Source organism: Schistocerca cancellata, chromosome 12 (genome assembly GCF_023864275.1).
Source record: "Schistocerca cancellata isolate TAMUIC-IGC-003103 chromosome 12, iqSchCanc2.1, whole genome shotgun sequence".
Classification (NCBI taxonomy): domain Eukaryota; kingdom Metazoa; phylum Arthropoda; class Insecta; order Orthoptera; family Acrididae; genus Schistocerca; species Schistocerca cancellata.
The window spans coordinates 56,177,837-56,191,306 of NC_064637.1; the positions used below are offsets into that span (position 1 = coordinate 56,177,837).

General features: G+C 46.0%; 1 protein-coding gene across 1 annotated transcript in view; it reads left to right on the top strand.

Moving 5' to 3' along the window:
* The window catches only part of LOC126109450 (ras-related protein Rab-8A-like), a 197,128-nt gene that overhangs the window by 154,290 nt on the left and 29,368 nt on the right, over nucleotides 1-13,470 (top strand). Inside the window, exon 4 of the mRNA XM_049914480.1 lies at nucleotides 870-959. Coding sequence (XP_049770437.1) covers nucleotides 870-959 — 90 coding nt within the window. The remainder of the gene's footprint in view (nucleotides 1-869; nucleotides 960-13,470) is intronic.

A 13,470-nucleotide genomic window follows, 5' to 3' on the forward strand; every position in this document is an offset into this window, starting at 1 on the left:
GGTAAAGTCACGGTTACAGTCTTCTGGGACGCTGAAGGGGTTATTCTGTTCGATGTCCTTCCCCACGGTCAAACGATCAACTCTGAAGTGTATTGTGCTACTCTTCAGAAATTGAAGAAACGACTTCAGCGTGTTCGTAGGCACAAAAATCTGAGCGAACTTCTCCTTCTCCATGACAATCAAGACACAAGTCTTCGCACCCGAGAGGAGCTCACAAAACTTCAGTGGACTGTTCTTCCTGATGCACCCTACAGCCCCGATCTCGCACCGTCGGATTTCCATATGTTTGGCCCAATGAAGGACGCAATCCGTGGGAGGCAGTACGCGGATGATGAAGAAGTTATTGATGCAGTACGACGTTGGCTCCGACATCGACCAGTGGAATGGTACCGTGCAGGCATACAGGCCCTCATTTCAAGGTGGCGTAAGCATAAGGCCGTAGCATTTAATGGAGATTACGTTGAAAAATAGTGTTGTGTAGCTAAAAGATTGGGGAATAACCTGGTGTATTTCAATGCAGAATAAAACAACCCCTGTTTCAGAAAAAAAATGTGTTGCATTACTTATTGAACTGCCCTCGTACATTCCATCCTGCATTTTCCATTGTTTCACTTATGTCAATGTATTTCCCCATTTGTGGTCCATATCGTTACTAGAATGATCCCACATTTGTGTCACTTGCACTCGTGTACTTTCCTTGCCACATCTCGTGGTTGCTGTGCCACAGTGTATTCAGTGTTCGGGTGCCCAGTGTTCATTATGTTTAGGCTTATCAGTGTAGGTAAAGTTCTGCAAGGCATTACTCCACTGCATAGCCATTCTCATTGTAAATGCGTGCAAGTTTGTTTCTGTACTCTCTCTGTTTGCAGAACGCATCCCCGGATGTGGTGAAAGTTCTCGCCGGCAACAAGTGTGACGCGGTGGCTGAGAGGGCGGTGGATGCGGAACGTGGCCAGAAGGTAAACTGTACGCCACGACCACTGCTGTTGCACTAAAACTGCTGAACTCAAAATTCATCTGCGGCTATACTTCCGAGTGTGCCATTTTCATTTGCAAGGGGTAGTCAGATAAAATGAGACAGATAAAGATAAAAGTAATCAAACAGTGTATTACTTCAAAAGTAATCACCAAACTGTTAATACAGGGTTATTACGAATGATTGAAGCGATTTCACAGCTCTACAATAACTTTATTATTTGAGATATTTTCACAATGCTTTGCACACACATACAAAAACTCAAAAAGTTTTTTTTAGGCATTCACAAATGTTCGATATGTGCCCCTTTAGTGATTCGGCAGACATAAAGCCGATAATCGAGTTCCTCCCACACTCGGCGCAGCATGTCCCCATCGATGAGTTCCCCCCCTGCGGGTCCGGGGATTAGAATAGGCCCGAGGTGTTCCTGCCTGTCGTAAGAGGCGACTAAAAGGATTCCATCCCCCTCACGGGGGTAGTTAGCGCCTGCGTCCGGAGACGGACGGTTTCACGACTTATAATCTTGGTCTTTTTGGTTTCTCACTTCTCGTTTCTTCCTTCCTTTTGTTGGTTCCTTTCTTTGCTCTTCTCCACCTCACTGTCTTCCTTACTCTTTCCCTTGACTTCTCCTTGCCTTCTCATTCCCTTTTTCTCCTTGCCTTCTCATTCCCTTTTTCTCCTTGCCTTCTCATTCCCTTTTTCTCCTTGCCTTCTCATTGCCTTTTTCTCCTTGCCTTCTCATTGCCTTCTTCTCCTTGCTTTCTCATTGCCTTCTTCTCCTTGCCTTCTCTGGTCTCCGCCTCGGCGTTTGAGACGGTCTGTCCTCTTTCTCCCTCTCTCTTCTTTTTCCTCTTCTTCCTTCCTCCCTGTGCGTGTCTGAAGGCCGACCCACGCGTTCGCACGCGTAGCCGGTGACGGGGTAACGCGTAAGTCCCCGCCCTGGGTAGACATGTAAGGCACGCGCGTACCCCCTGGTAAAGGCCAGGCCCGGGGAGGGGTGATTGCCTGAGCTGATACCTTCTGACCATGCCGATTGGTCCCTCCGTCTGTTTCTCGGGAGGTGTGACCTGAGGTGTAAACATTCACCTAAGGCGGGAGTGCCCTCTGAGAGGGTCCCCACAAGGAAGGAGCGCGCCATCGGAGACGCTGGCAATCATGGGGGATTCCTCCGCAATGGATTCTACTCCATCGCTTTCGACTTCGACCCAAAAACGGAAACGTGACCAGCCAACAGTGACAAAAGTACTACCGCCTGCCCCACAGTTCCTCGTAGTTTCTCGATCTGAGGACGGAAAGGATTTTTCCTCTGTCAACCCTTTCGTTATTCAGAAGGGCGTAGATGCCATAGCCGGATCTGTCAAATCTTGTACCAGGTTGCGTAACGGTACCTTATTACTCGAAACTGAGAGTGCCTTTCAGGCACAAAAACTGCTTCGGGCCACACTCTTGTACACGTTCCCTGTCCGGGTGGAGGCCCACCGAACTTTGAATTCGTCTCGTGGTGTAGTCTATAGTAGCTCCCTCGACGGATTGACTGACGAGGAGCTTCAATCTTTCCTCGCTGAGCAGGGCGTGACGGCTGTCCATAGGGTCATGAAAAAGGTCAACAATGACCTTGTACCGACCCGGACACTTTTCTTGACCTTCGATAGTGTTAAGCTGCCATCGCGCATCAAGGCGGGCTACGAGGTTATTTCTGTTCGCCCCTATGTCCCGACACCTACGCGCTGCTACCAGTGTCAGCGTTTCAATCACACTCGACAGTCTTGCTCCAATGCGGCTAAATGTGTCACTTGTGGCAGGGATGCCCATGAGGGTGACTGTCCACCTCCGTCTCCTCGTTGTGTGAACTGTCAGGGTGACCATGCCGCCTCCTCCCGCGACTGTCCTGTCTATAAGGAAGAACGCTGTATCCAGGAAATACGGGTCAAAGAGAAAGTGTCCACCTCGGCTGCTTGCAAGCTATTGGCTAGTAGGAAGCCCACGCTGCTCCCAGCGGGGAAATACAGCACTGTCCTCGCCTCTCCTCGGACTACCAGGGAGGTAGCAACCCAGACATGCGATCTGACCTTCAGCACCACGGTCGTCCGTTCGGCCAGCGCTAAGATCGCGCAGTCGATGTCTCCTCTTCCTCCCATCACCCCACAGACACCAGCCACTTCCTCAGCTTCTGCTAAGTCGAAGACCCCGAAGTCAGATGCACGGGCCTTTAAAAAGGAACCATCCCGTGCAGACTTCCTCCGTCCCTCGACCTCCCAGCCTTCGACCGGTACTTCCACCAAACGTCCTTCTAAAAAGGCGCATAGGAAGCACAGTTCTCCTTCTCCGCCACGGCGCCTTTCTTCTCCTGCGCCACCCAGCGGTTGCCGCCCCAGGCCGTCATCCGTTTCGCCTGGCCGCACCGCTGGTAGCCGAACATCTGGCCGTTCACCGGCGGAGGAAGCTCCCCCTCCCGGCCATCCTCCCGAGATGGCCGATGACCCTATAGACCCCATGGACGATGACTGTCCACCTACTGATAGCGGCGGCAGTGCTCGCTCGAAGCCAGGCCCTAAGCGGCCTTCGAGGTGACCCCTTCTCTCATCTTCCTTTTCCTACAATGGCACTTATTAACTGGAATATTCGCAGCATTCGCTCCACCCGAGAGGACTTGAAGTTGCTGCTCCGCTTGCATCGTCCGCTCGTCGTAGCCCTCCAGGAAACGAAGCTACGCCCATGCGATCAAATTGCCTTGGCACACTACACCTCTGTGCGTTTTGACCTACCCCCTGTGGTAGGTATCCCAGCTCATGGAGGGGTTATGTTGCTGGTCCGGGATGATATTTACTACGATCCCATCACGTTGCACACCGGCCTGCAGGCAGTTGCCATCCGCATTACTCTCCCCACTTTTACGTTTTCCTTTTGTACCGTTTACACTCCATCGTCATCTGCCGTTACCAGGGCCGACATGATGCAACTTATTGCTCAGCTACCTGCACCATTTTTGTTAACTGGAGACTTCAATGCCCACCATCCCCTTTGGGGCTCTCCAGCATCCTGCCCGAGGGGCTCCTTGTTAGCAGACCTTTTCAACCAGCTCAATCTTGTCTGCCTCAATACTGGCGCCCCGACTTTTCTTTCGGACACATCTCATACCTATTCCCATTTAGACCTCTCTATATGTACTCCCCAACTTGCACGCCGGTTTGAGTGGTATGCACTTGCTGATACATATTCGAGCGACCACTTCCCGTGTGTTATCCATCTCCTGCAGCATACTCCCTCTCCGTGCTCCTCTAGTTGGACAATCTCCAAGGCAGACTGGGGGCTCTTCTCCTCCAGGGCGACCTTTCAGGATCAAACCTTCACAAGCTGCGATCGTCAGGTCGCACACCTCATGGAAGTCATTCTCTCTGCTGCTGAATATTCCATCCCTCACCCTACTTCTTCTCCACGTCGCGTACCGGTCCCCTGGTGGACCGGAGCATGTAGAGACGCTTTACGTGCTCGTCGACGTGCTTTACGCACCTTTAAACGCCACCCTACAGTGGCGAATTGTATTAATTATAAACGATTACGTGCTCAGTGTCGTCGTATTATTAAAGAAAGCAAGAAAGCCAGCTGGGCTGCTTTCACAAGCACCTTCAACAGTTTTACTCCTTCTTCTGTTGTCTGGGGTAGCCTGCGCCGGCTGTCTGGCACTAAGGTCCACTCCCCAGTTTCTGGCTTGAAGGTCGCGAATGAAGTCCTTGTGGCCCCTGAGGCTGTCTCCAATGCCTTCGGCCGCTTTTTTGCCGAGGTTTCGAGCTCCGCTCATTACCACCCTGCCTTCCTCCCCCGCAAACAGGCAGAGGAGACTAGGCCACCTGACTTTTGCTCCTCGAATTGTGAAAGTTATAATGCCCCATTCACCATGCGGGAACTCGAAACCACACTTGGCCGATCACGGTCCTCCGCTCCAGGGCCTGATTCTATTCATATTCAGATGCTGAAGAACCTTTCTCCTGCGGGTAAAGGTTTTCTTCTTCGTACATACAATCGCATCTGGATTGAGGGACATGTTCCCGCATGCTGGCGCGAGTCTATTGTTGTCCCGATTCCTAAGCCGGGGAAGGACAAGCACTTGCCTTCCAGTTATCGACCTATCTCACTTACCAGCTGTGTCTGTAAAGTGATGGAGCGAATGGTTAACTCTCGATTGGTTTGGCTGCTTGAGTCTCGACGCCTACTTACCAATGTCCAATGTGGATTTCGTAGGCGCCGCTCTGCTGTTGACCATCTGGTTACCTTGTCGACCTTCATTATGAATAACTTCTTGCGGAAGCGCCTGACCGCGGCTGTGTTCTTTGATTTGGAGAAGGCTTACGACACCTGTTGGAGGGCGGGCATTCTCCGCACCTTGCATACATGGGGCCTTCGCGGTCGCCTCCCTCTTTTTATTCGTTCCTTTTTAATGGATCGACAGTTCAGGGTACGTGTGGGTTCTGTCCTGTCCGACACCTTTCGCCAGGAGAATGGGGTGCCACAGGGCTCAGTTTTGAGCGTCGCTCTGTTCGCCATCGCGATCAATCCAATAATGGATTGCCTCTCAGCTGATGTATCAGGCTCCCTTTTTGTGGACGATTTTACCATCTATTGCAGCGCGCAGCGTACACGAGTCCTGGAGTGCTGTCTTCAGCGTTCTCTTGACCGTCTTTACTCCTGGAGTGTCGCCAATGGCTTCCGTTTTTCTGCCGAGAAGACGGTCTGTATTAACTTCTGGCGCTACAAAGAGTTTCTCCCACCGTCCTTACGACTTGGTCCCGTTGCTCTCCCAATCGTGGAGACAACCAAATTTTTAGGCCTCACCTTTGACAGGAAACTTAGCTGGTCTCCACATGTGTCATATTTGGCCGCCCGTTGTACCCGTTCTTTAAATGTCCTCCGTGTTCTCAGTGGTATGTCGTGGGGAGCGGATCGAACCGTCCTACTTCGTCTATATCGGTCGATCGTCCGCTCCAAGCTGGATTATGGGAGCTTCGTATACTCCTCTGCACGGCCATCCATCTTACGCCGCCTCAACTCCATACAACATCGGGGTTTACGACTTGCGATCGGAGCATTTTATACCAGTCCCGTAGAGAGTCTTCATGCTGACGCTGGCGAATTGCCACTCACTTACCGGCGCGATATACTGCTTTGTCGGTATGCCTGTCGGCTACTGTCAATGCCCGACCATCCGTCTTATCGTTCCTTTTTTGACGACTCTCTTGACCTTCAATACGGGTTGTATGTCTCTGCCCTGCTACCCCCTGGAGTTCGCTTTCGTCGCCTCCTTCAACACCTTCATTTTTCACTCCCTGCAACCTTTCGAGTGGGCGAGAGCCGCACGCCACCTTGGCTCCAGGCTCAGGTCCGTGTTCACCTTGACCTCAGCTCGCTCCCAAAAGAGGTCACCCCCAGTTCGGTCTACCACTCCCGTTTTTTGGAACTTCGTTCGAAGTTCATCAACATGACTTTCATTTATACAGATGGCTCTAAGACCAATGACGGGGTCGGGTGTTCCTTTATTGTCGGGGCACAAAGTTTCAAATACCGGCTCCATGACCATTGTTCGGTCTTCACAGCTGAGCTCTTTGCCCTCTACCAGGCTGTTCTTTACATCTGCCGCCACCGACATTCTGCTTATGTCATCTGCTCAGATTCCCTGAGCGCCATCCAGAGCCTCAGTGATCTGTACCCGGTTCACCCTTTCGTACACCGGATCCAACGCTCTCTTCAGTGGCTGGTGGACGTCGGTCCGCCGGTTAGCTTTATGTGGGTTCCTGGCCATGTCGGTATCCCTGGGAACGAAGCTGCAGATGCCGCGGCCAAGGCTGCGGTCCTCCAGCCTCGGACAGCTTCTTGTTGTGTCCCTTCGTCCGATTTTAGCAGGGTCATTTGTCGGCGCGTTGTGTCGCTGTGGCATGCCGATTGGGCTGCACTTACCGACAACAAGCTTCGGGCCTTAAAACCTCTTCCCGTGGCTTGGACGTCCTCCTCACGCCCTTCTCGGCGGGAGGAGGTCGTTTTAGCAAGGTTAAGAATTGGACACTGCCGGTTCAGCCATCGCCATCTGCTGACGGCTGCGCCGGCGCCGTTCTGCCCATGTGGGCACTTGCTGACGGTTAGACACATTTTACTGTCCTGTCCAGATCTTAACCAACTGCGCCTCGATCTTAACCTGCCTAATACTTTCGATGCCATTTTAGCGGATGACCCACGAGCAGCTGCTCGTGTTCTTTGTTTTATCAATTTGACGAACCTCGCTAAGGACATTTGATGATGTTGTTTTTTAATCCTATGCCTGTCAGTCTCTTTTATCGTCTTTTCCCTTTTTAGTTGTTGTTGTCAACTTGTGCCTCACGGTACATTCTTAGAGTAGTCATGGCGCTAATGACCATTGAAATTGTGCGCCCTAAAACCACAAAAAAAAAAAAAAAAAAAAAAAAAAAATCGATGAGTTCGAAAGCATCGTTCATGCGAGCTCGCAGTTCTGGCACGTTTCTTGGTAGAGGAGGTTTAAACACTGAATCTTTCACATAACCCCACAGAAAGAAATCGCATGGGGTTAAGTCGGGAGAGCATGGAGGCCATGACATGAATTGCTGATCGTGATCTCCACCATGACCGATCCATCAGTTTTCCAATCTCCTGTTTAAGAAATGCCGAACATCATGATGGAAGTGTGGTGGAGCACCATCCTGTTGAAAGATGAAGTCGGCGCTGTCGGTCTCCAGTTGTGGCATGAGCCAATTTTTCGCGGGCTACGCGTGAAACTTGCCCGCACGCGTTCAACCGTTTCTTCGCTCACTGCAGGCTGACCCGTTGATTTCCCCTTACAGAGGCATCGAGAAGCTTTAAACTGCGCATACCGTCGCTGAATGGAGTTAGCAGTTGGTGGATCTTTGTTGAACTTCGTCCTGAAGTGTCGTTGCACTTTTATGACTGACTGATGTGAGTGCATTTCAAGCACGACATACGCTTTCTCGGCTCCTGTCGCCATTTTGTCTCACTGCGCTGTCGAGCGCTCTGACGGCAGAAACCTGAAGTGTGGCTTCAGCCGAACAAAACTTTATGAGTTTTTCTACGTATCTGTAGTGTGTCGTGACCATATGTCAATGAATGGAGCTACAGTGAATTTATGAAATCACTTCAATCATTTGTAATAGCCCTGTACCTTTACCTCTCAGTGAGACAAGAAGTTCAGTGCCTTCATGGAAAAATGTTTCGGTTGCCTACAGAACCACAATTGTACCCAGGTGTGTTCCTCTTCCTCAGAAATGAATTTACTGGTGTGAATATCTTTATTCATGACTCCATAAATATGTAAACTGGGTGGAGAGAGATAGGTGACTGGAGAATGTGTAAAGGCATTCCAGCAGACCTTCTGCATCCCACCCACATGTTGCAGAGGTTGTTTCGACTATGCTGCAGAAGTTTTGCTGGGAAGCCCTTACACATCCTCCGTACAGTCCCAATCACTCCCCAGGAAATTTCCATATTTTGGGAACCCTTGAGAAAGACATTCGAGACTGTTGATTTGCTTCCGATTAAGAGATTCACGCCCAGGTACAGTCATAGTTCTGTAGGCAACCATGAACATTTTTCCACGGAGGCATTGACTGTCTTGTCTCACATTCAGGTAAAGGTATTAACAGTTATGACATTTACTTTTGAAATAATAAAAAGTTTTCTTCTTTTTTCCATCTGTCTTGTCCAATATTCTGTTATTAATTAGTACAGTTTATTTATGTGCACGCATATGTGTGTGTGTGTGTGTATGTGTGTGTGTGTGTGTGTGTGTGTGTGTGTGTGAAAACAACATTCCCAAAATAAACTAGTACAAATTAACAGTGAAGTCATAAAATCAGTTTATGAGATTTTTTGTTTAGTGCAGTCAGTGGCAGCCACTTCATGGACGGGAGAAGAAATAAACGGGAGAGTTAAACCATCCTTGAATTTGAAAAGTCAACTTATTTTTTGAACAGCCCTCATATGCATGGGAGTTGGCTTTACATCTTAATCTCCTACTCTCTCTCCCTGCCCATTTCTTCCTCCCCCTCTCTATGTCCATTTCCCCCCCCCCCCTCAAAATCTGTCCATCTCTTACCCCTCTTTCTGTTGTTTGTTGTTATTGCCAACTAAACCTTGATTGAGAATTGAAGTCACTTAAAATAAATGGGTAATTCAGTTGGGATCAGTTGTGTATGGGGTATGGGAGAGACCTCTCTGGTTACTGGATTTGTGAGGATAGTGACAGTATTTCGCATAGTTTTCATCTGTGAATCAAGAGGATTACAAAGATTTTGATGATTCAGATTCGTTAATAGTATTCTAATCATAAGTTGATCAGCCATAAATGTGCCTGTTTTCTGCTAAAACTGACTGTGAAGAAGAAGGAAAAACAGCAGCAAGTTGTCCATACAATTTTGTTTAAAATTATATATAAGGAAAAAAAATACAGTAACAAAATTTGTATAATGATTTAAATGCCTTATTGTCATAGTCAAAACTGACCACAGAAAAGAAAATGTAACCTGTACATTTTCACATCATGGCACAACACAGTGCAGCATTAACTTTCTTGTGGTCAGTTTTAACACAAAAACCTGTACATTGTTGTTTTTAAAAAAATGTATAGCCTATGTCAGTCCCAATGTTTATTAGAGTAATGCGTAAAAATTTGAAGTAAATTTATCAAGAAGTTTCCAAGATTTTTGCAAATTTCCATTTTATGTATTACATATGTATTTATATATTATGTACATGGAAAATATACACTGCATTTGTCCATCCAAATGTTGCTATAAATTTGCTACATCACTGACTGACAACTTCAGCCATTAGAAACTCCATAAAAAAAGGCCCTTGGCCATGCGCCAGTCTGTATATAAATGAATAACAATTATCATTAAGCTTTAATTTGTTACAATTTTTCATTTATCATGATTTACAAAGAGGAATATGATGTACACAAAGTTTTGAGTGTGATAGCATGTTCTGCATAAATAAATGTCACTGCAGAGAAACATTTTTGTTAAACATAAAACTTTCCAATATAAAATTTTGAAAGATTTTATTTTTAAAAATAATATAAAAAAATACAAATTGTGAAAAAAATGAAGCAGTTTGTTACCACCTTTTACTGATGTTCCAATATCAACATACCATCAGTTGACACTTTAATATATCTTTAAAATTATGCTAAAGACTGTGAACCTTTGAACTCTTTGCATTTTAAATAGTTGACTATAACAATTATGATGTTTTGCAGCTATTTCTATCTGAAAATTATACATATTTTGTACAAATAGCTGCATCACTTGAATGGATTGTTGTGTTCCTGGCTTTAAAACTATTGAATCGACTGAAGAGAAATGTGTACACTAAATTTCAGTCAGTACAAATTCATAATTTTGCATTAGAAGGGAGATGATGAACTCTGTCTTCTGCAGGTCATAATATTACTTCCAATGATGGTTAATATTATTATGTAAGTGAAGAAAAGAAACAAAATTCAGAAATATATAACAACATATAAAAATTACAGTGTATCACATACTCCACTTGCGTGCTTTCCTTACACCTATATGGATTTGGGACCAGTTATTTCATTTACCAGCTGTCACAGTTGGCTAGCTATATATCAGGATGCAAATTATGGTTGGCACTGACGTTCACATTACACAAGTTTTCGACATTTCTAATATACAGTGTTAGGCAGCTAAGACAGCCGACCCCAAATATATCTAGAATGAATAAATATACTGAGGTGTGGTTTTCACCAGGTGATAGTAGATACTATGGTGAATTTCCTGAAGTTTGCAAGTAATTTTTATCATTTATAGTCACTAAATTATGATACCAACTTTGTTTTTTCTTGTGGAATATATACCTTTTTTCTGTGGTATTGGAAAGAATCTTCTAGAACTTCAGCTACATAACATGTACGGTACTTGATTGAATAGTATAAAGATAACAGTGACACAGACCCTGTACCTCCACCAGGAGAAGAGGTTCTACATACTTCTTCCATATCATACCAAATGAGAGCAAGCACATAACTCATGTGAGGTTCATGTGTTTACCTGTGTGCTTGAAGCCCATCAGTGTTTTGCTGTTGTAGCAATCAGGTAGCTTGCTTGTAAAGCTATTGAAACAATCATAACGTATATGTCAGTAGAAAAAATAGGTACTGTTTAGGGTGAATGTTGCCAAACTATTAGAGCACCAGTGCCACTGTATGCTGAAGAGCACCCAGGTCATCACGATCTGTTTTTGCAAACATTAAAAAAAAAAAGTGCTAGAAATGAAGTGTGCAGAATATAATGCACCAATGAAAAAGAAGAGAAACTGATGAAATGAATGATACTAACATATTAGCAGCAGAATTCCAAAATTGGTCACAGCTCTCGAAATGTAGTCTGGCAAAATTGCAAAGAGACACGACACATCCATGCAAAATTTTGTTTATAAACCACAGGCAAGTCAATCTTCACAGTGATCAGTTGAAAATCCACACTGACTCAAAGAAGTGTGTAAAAGCAACACTTTTGTTCTGTTGGTGTTTGGTGAGTATTTTTCAAGACTGGCATCATTGGTGTCTGTTTTATTGATGGGAATCTAAATACGCGCAAGTATCTCAAGTTCCTAGAGATGCTACTGCTGCAGTTATTGGAAGACATACCATAGGATATAAGGCAATCAGTGTGGTACCAACATGATGGAAGTCCCTCCCATTCAGCACGTGTAATAACTGACCCTCTTAGGAGAACTTTTGGAGAGCATTTGAACGGTTGTTCAGAAAAAATACAGAATGGTCTGCACGCTTACCAGACTTAGCGCTTCTACACTTTTATCTGTAGTGATGATTTCTGAAGGCATGAAATGCCTTTTAACATAGGCCTGTGCTGCCATTAATTCCAGATGGAATTCAGTGTGCAGTGTTGTTTCTGCAGAATCATTTTGCAGTGTTTAACAGCACTTAAGGTCAACAGTTCAAGCACTTGGCTTGACAGCTATGATAGTAAACATGTGAACAATACCTGAGTTCCTTTTTTGCTTACATTTGGCATAATAGGCCATAAGTTTGTGGAACCTTTTCTCCTGACGTGAGACACTGGTTTGCAACACTGTTATCCCAATACTGCAGGGTTATTACAAATGATTGAAGCGATTTCACAGCTCTACAATAACTTTATTATTTGAGATATTTTCACAATGCTTTCCACACACACACAAAAACTCAAAAAGTTTTTTTAGGCATTCACAAATGTTCGATATGTGCCCCTTTAGTGATTCAACAGACATCAAGCCAATAATCAAGTTCCTCCCACACTCGGCGCAGCATGTCCCCATCAATGAGTTCGAAAGCATCGTTGATGCGAGCTCGCAGTTCTGGCACGTTTCTTGGTAGAGGAGGTTTAAACACTGAATCTTTCACATAACCCCACAGAAAGAAATCGCATGGGGTTAAGTCGGGATAGCATGGAGGCCATGACATGAATTGCTGATCATGATCTCCACCACAACCGATCCATCGGTTTTCCAATCTCCTGTTTAAGAAATGCCGAACATCATGATGGAAGTGCGGTGGAGCACCATCCTGTTGAAAGATGAAGTCGGCGCTGTCGGTCTCCAGTTGTGGCATGAGCCAATTTTCCAGTATGTCCAGATACACGTGTCCTGTAACGTTTTTTTCGCAGAAGAAAAAGGGGCCGTAAACTTTAAATCGTGAGATTGCACAAAACACTTTAACTTTTGGTAAATTGCAAATTTGCTGCACGAATGCATGAAGATTCTCTACCACCCAGATTCGCACATTGTGTCTGTTCACTTCACCACTAAGAAAAAATGTTGCTTCATCACTGAAAACAAGTTTCGCACTGAACGCATCCTCTTCCATGAGCTGCTGCAACCGCGCCGAAAATTCAAAGTGTTTGACTTTGTCATCGGGTGTCAGGGCTTGTAGCAATTGTAAACGGTAAGGCTTCTGCTTTAGCCTTTTCCGTAAGATTTTCCAAACCGTCGGCTGTGGTACGTTTAGCTCCCTGCTTGCTTTATTCGTCGACTTCAGAGGGCTACGCGTGAAACTTGCCCGCACGCGTTCAACCGTTTCTTCGCTCACTGCAGGCCGACCCGTTGATTTCCTCTTACAGAGGCATCCAGAAGCTTTAAACTGTGCATACCATCGCTGAATGGAGTTAGCAGTTGGTGGATCTTTGTTGAACTTCGTCCTGAAGTGCCGTTGCACTGTTATGACCGACTGATGTGAGTGCATTTCAAGCACGACATACACTTTCTCGGCTCCTGTCGCCATTTTGTCTCACTGCGCTCTCGAGCGCTCTGGCGGCAGAAACCTGAAGTGCGGCTTCAGCCGAACAAAACTTTATGAGTTTTTCTACGTATCTGTAGTGTGTCGTGACCATATGTCAATGAATGGAGCTACAGTGAATTTATGAAATCGCTTCAATCATTTGTAATAGCCCTGT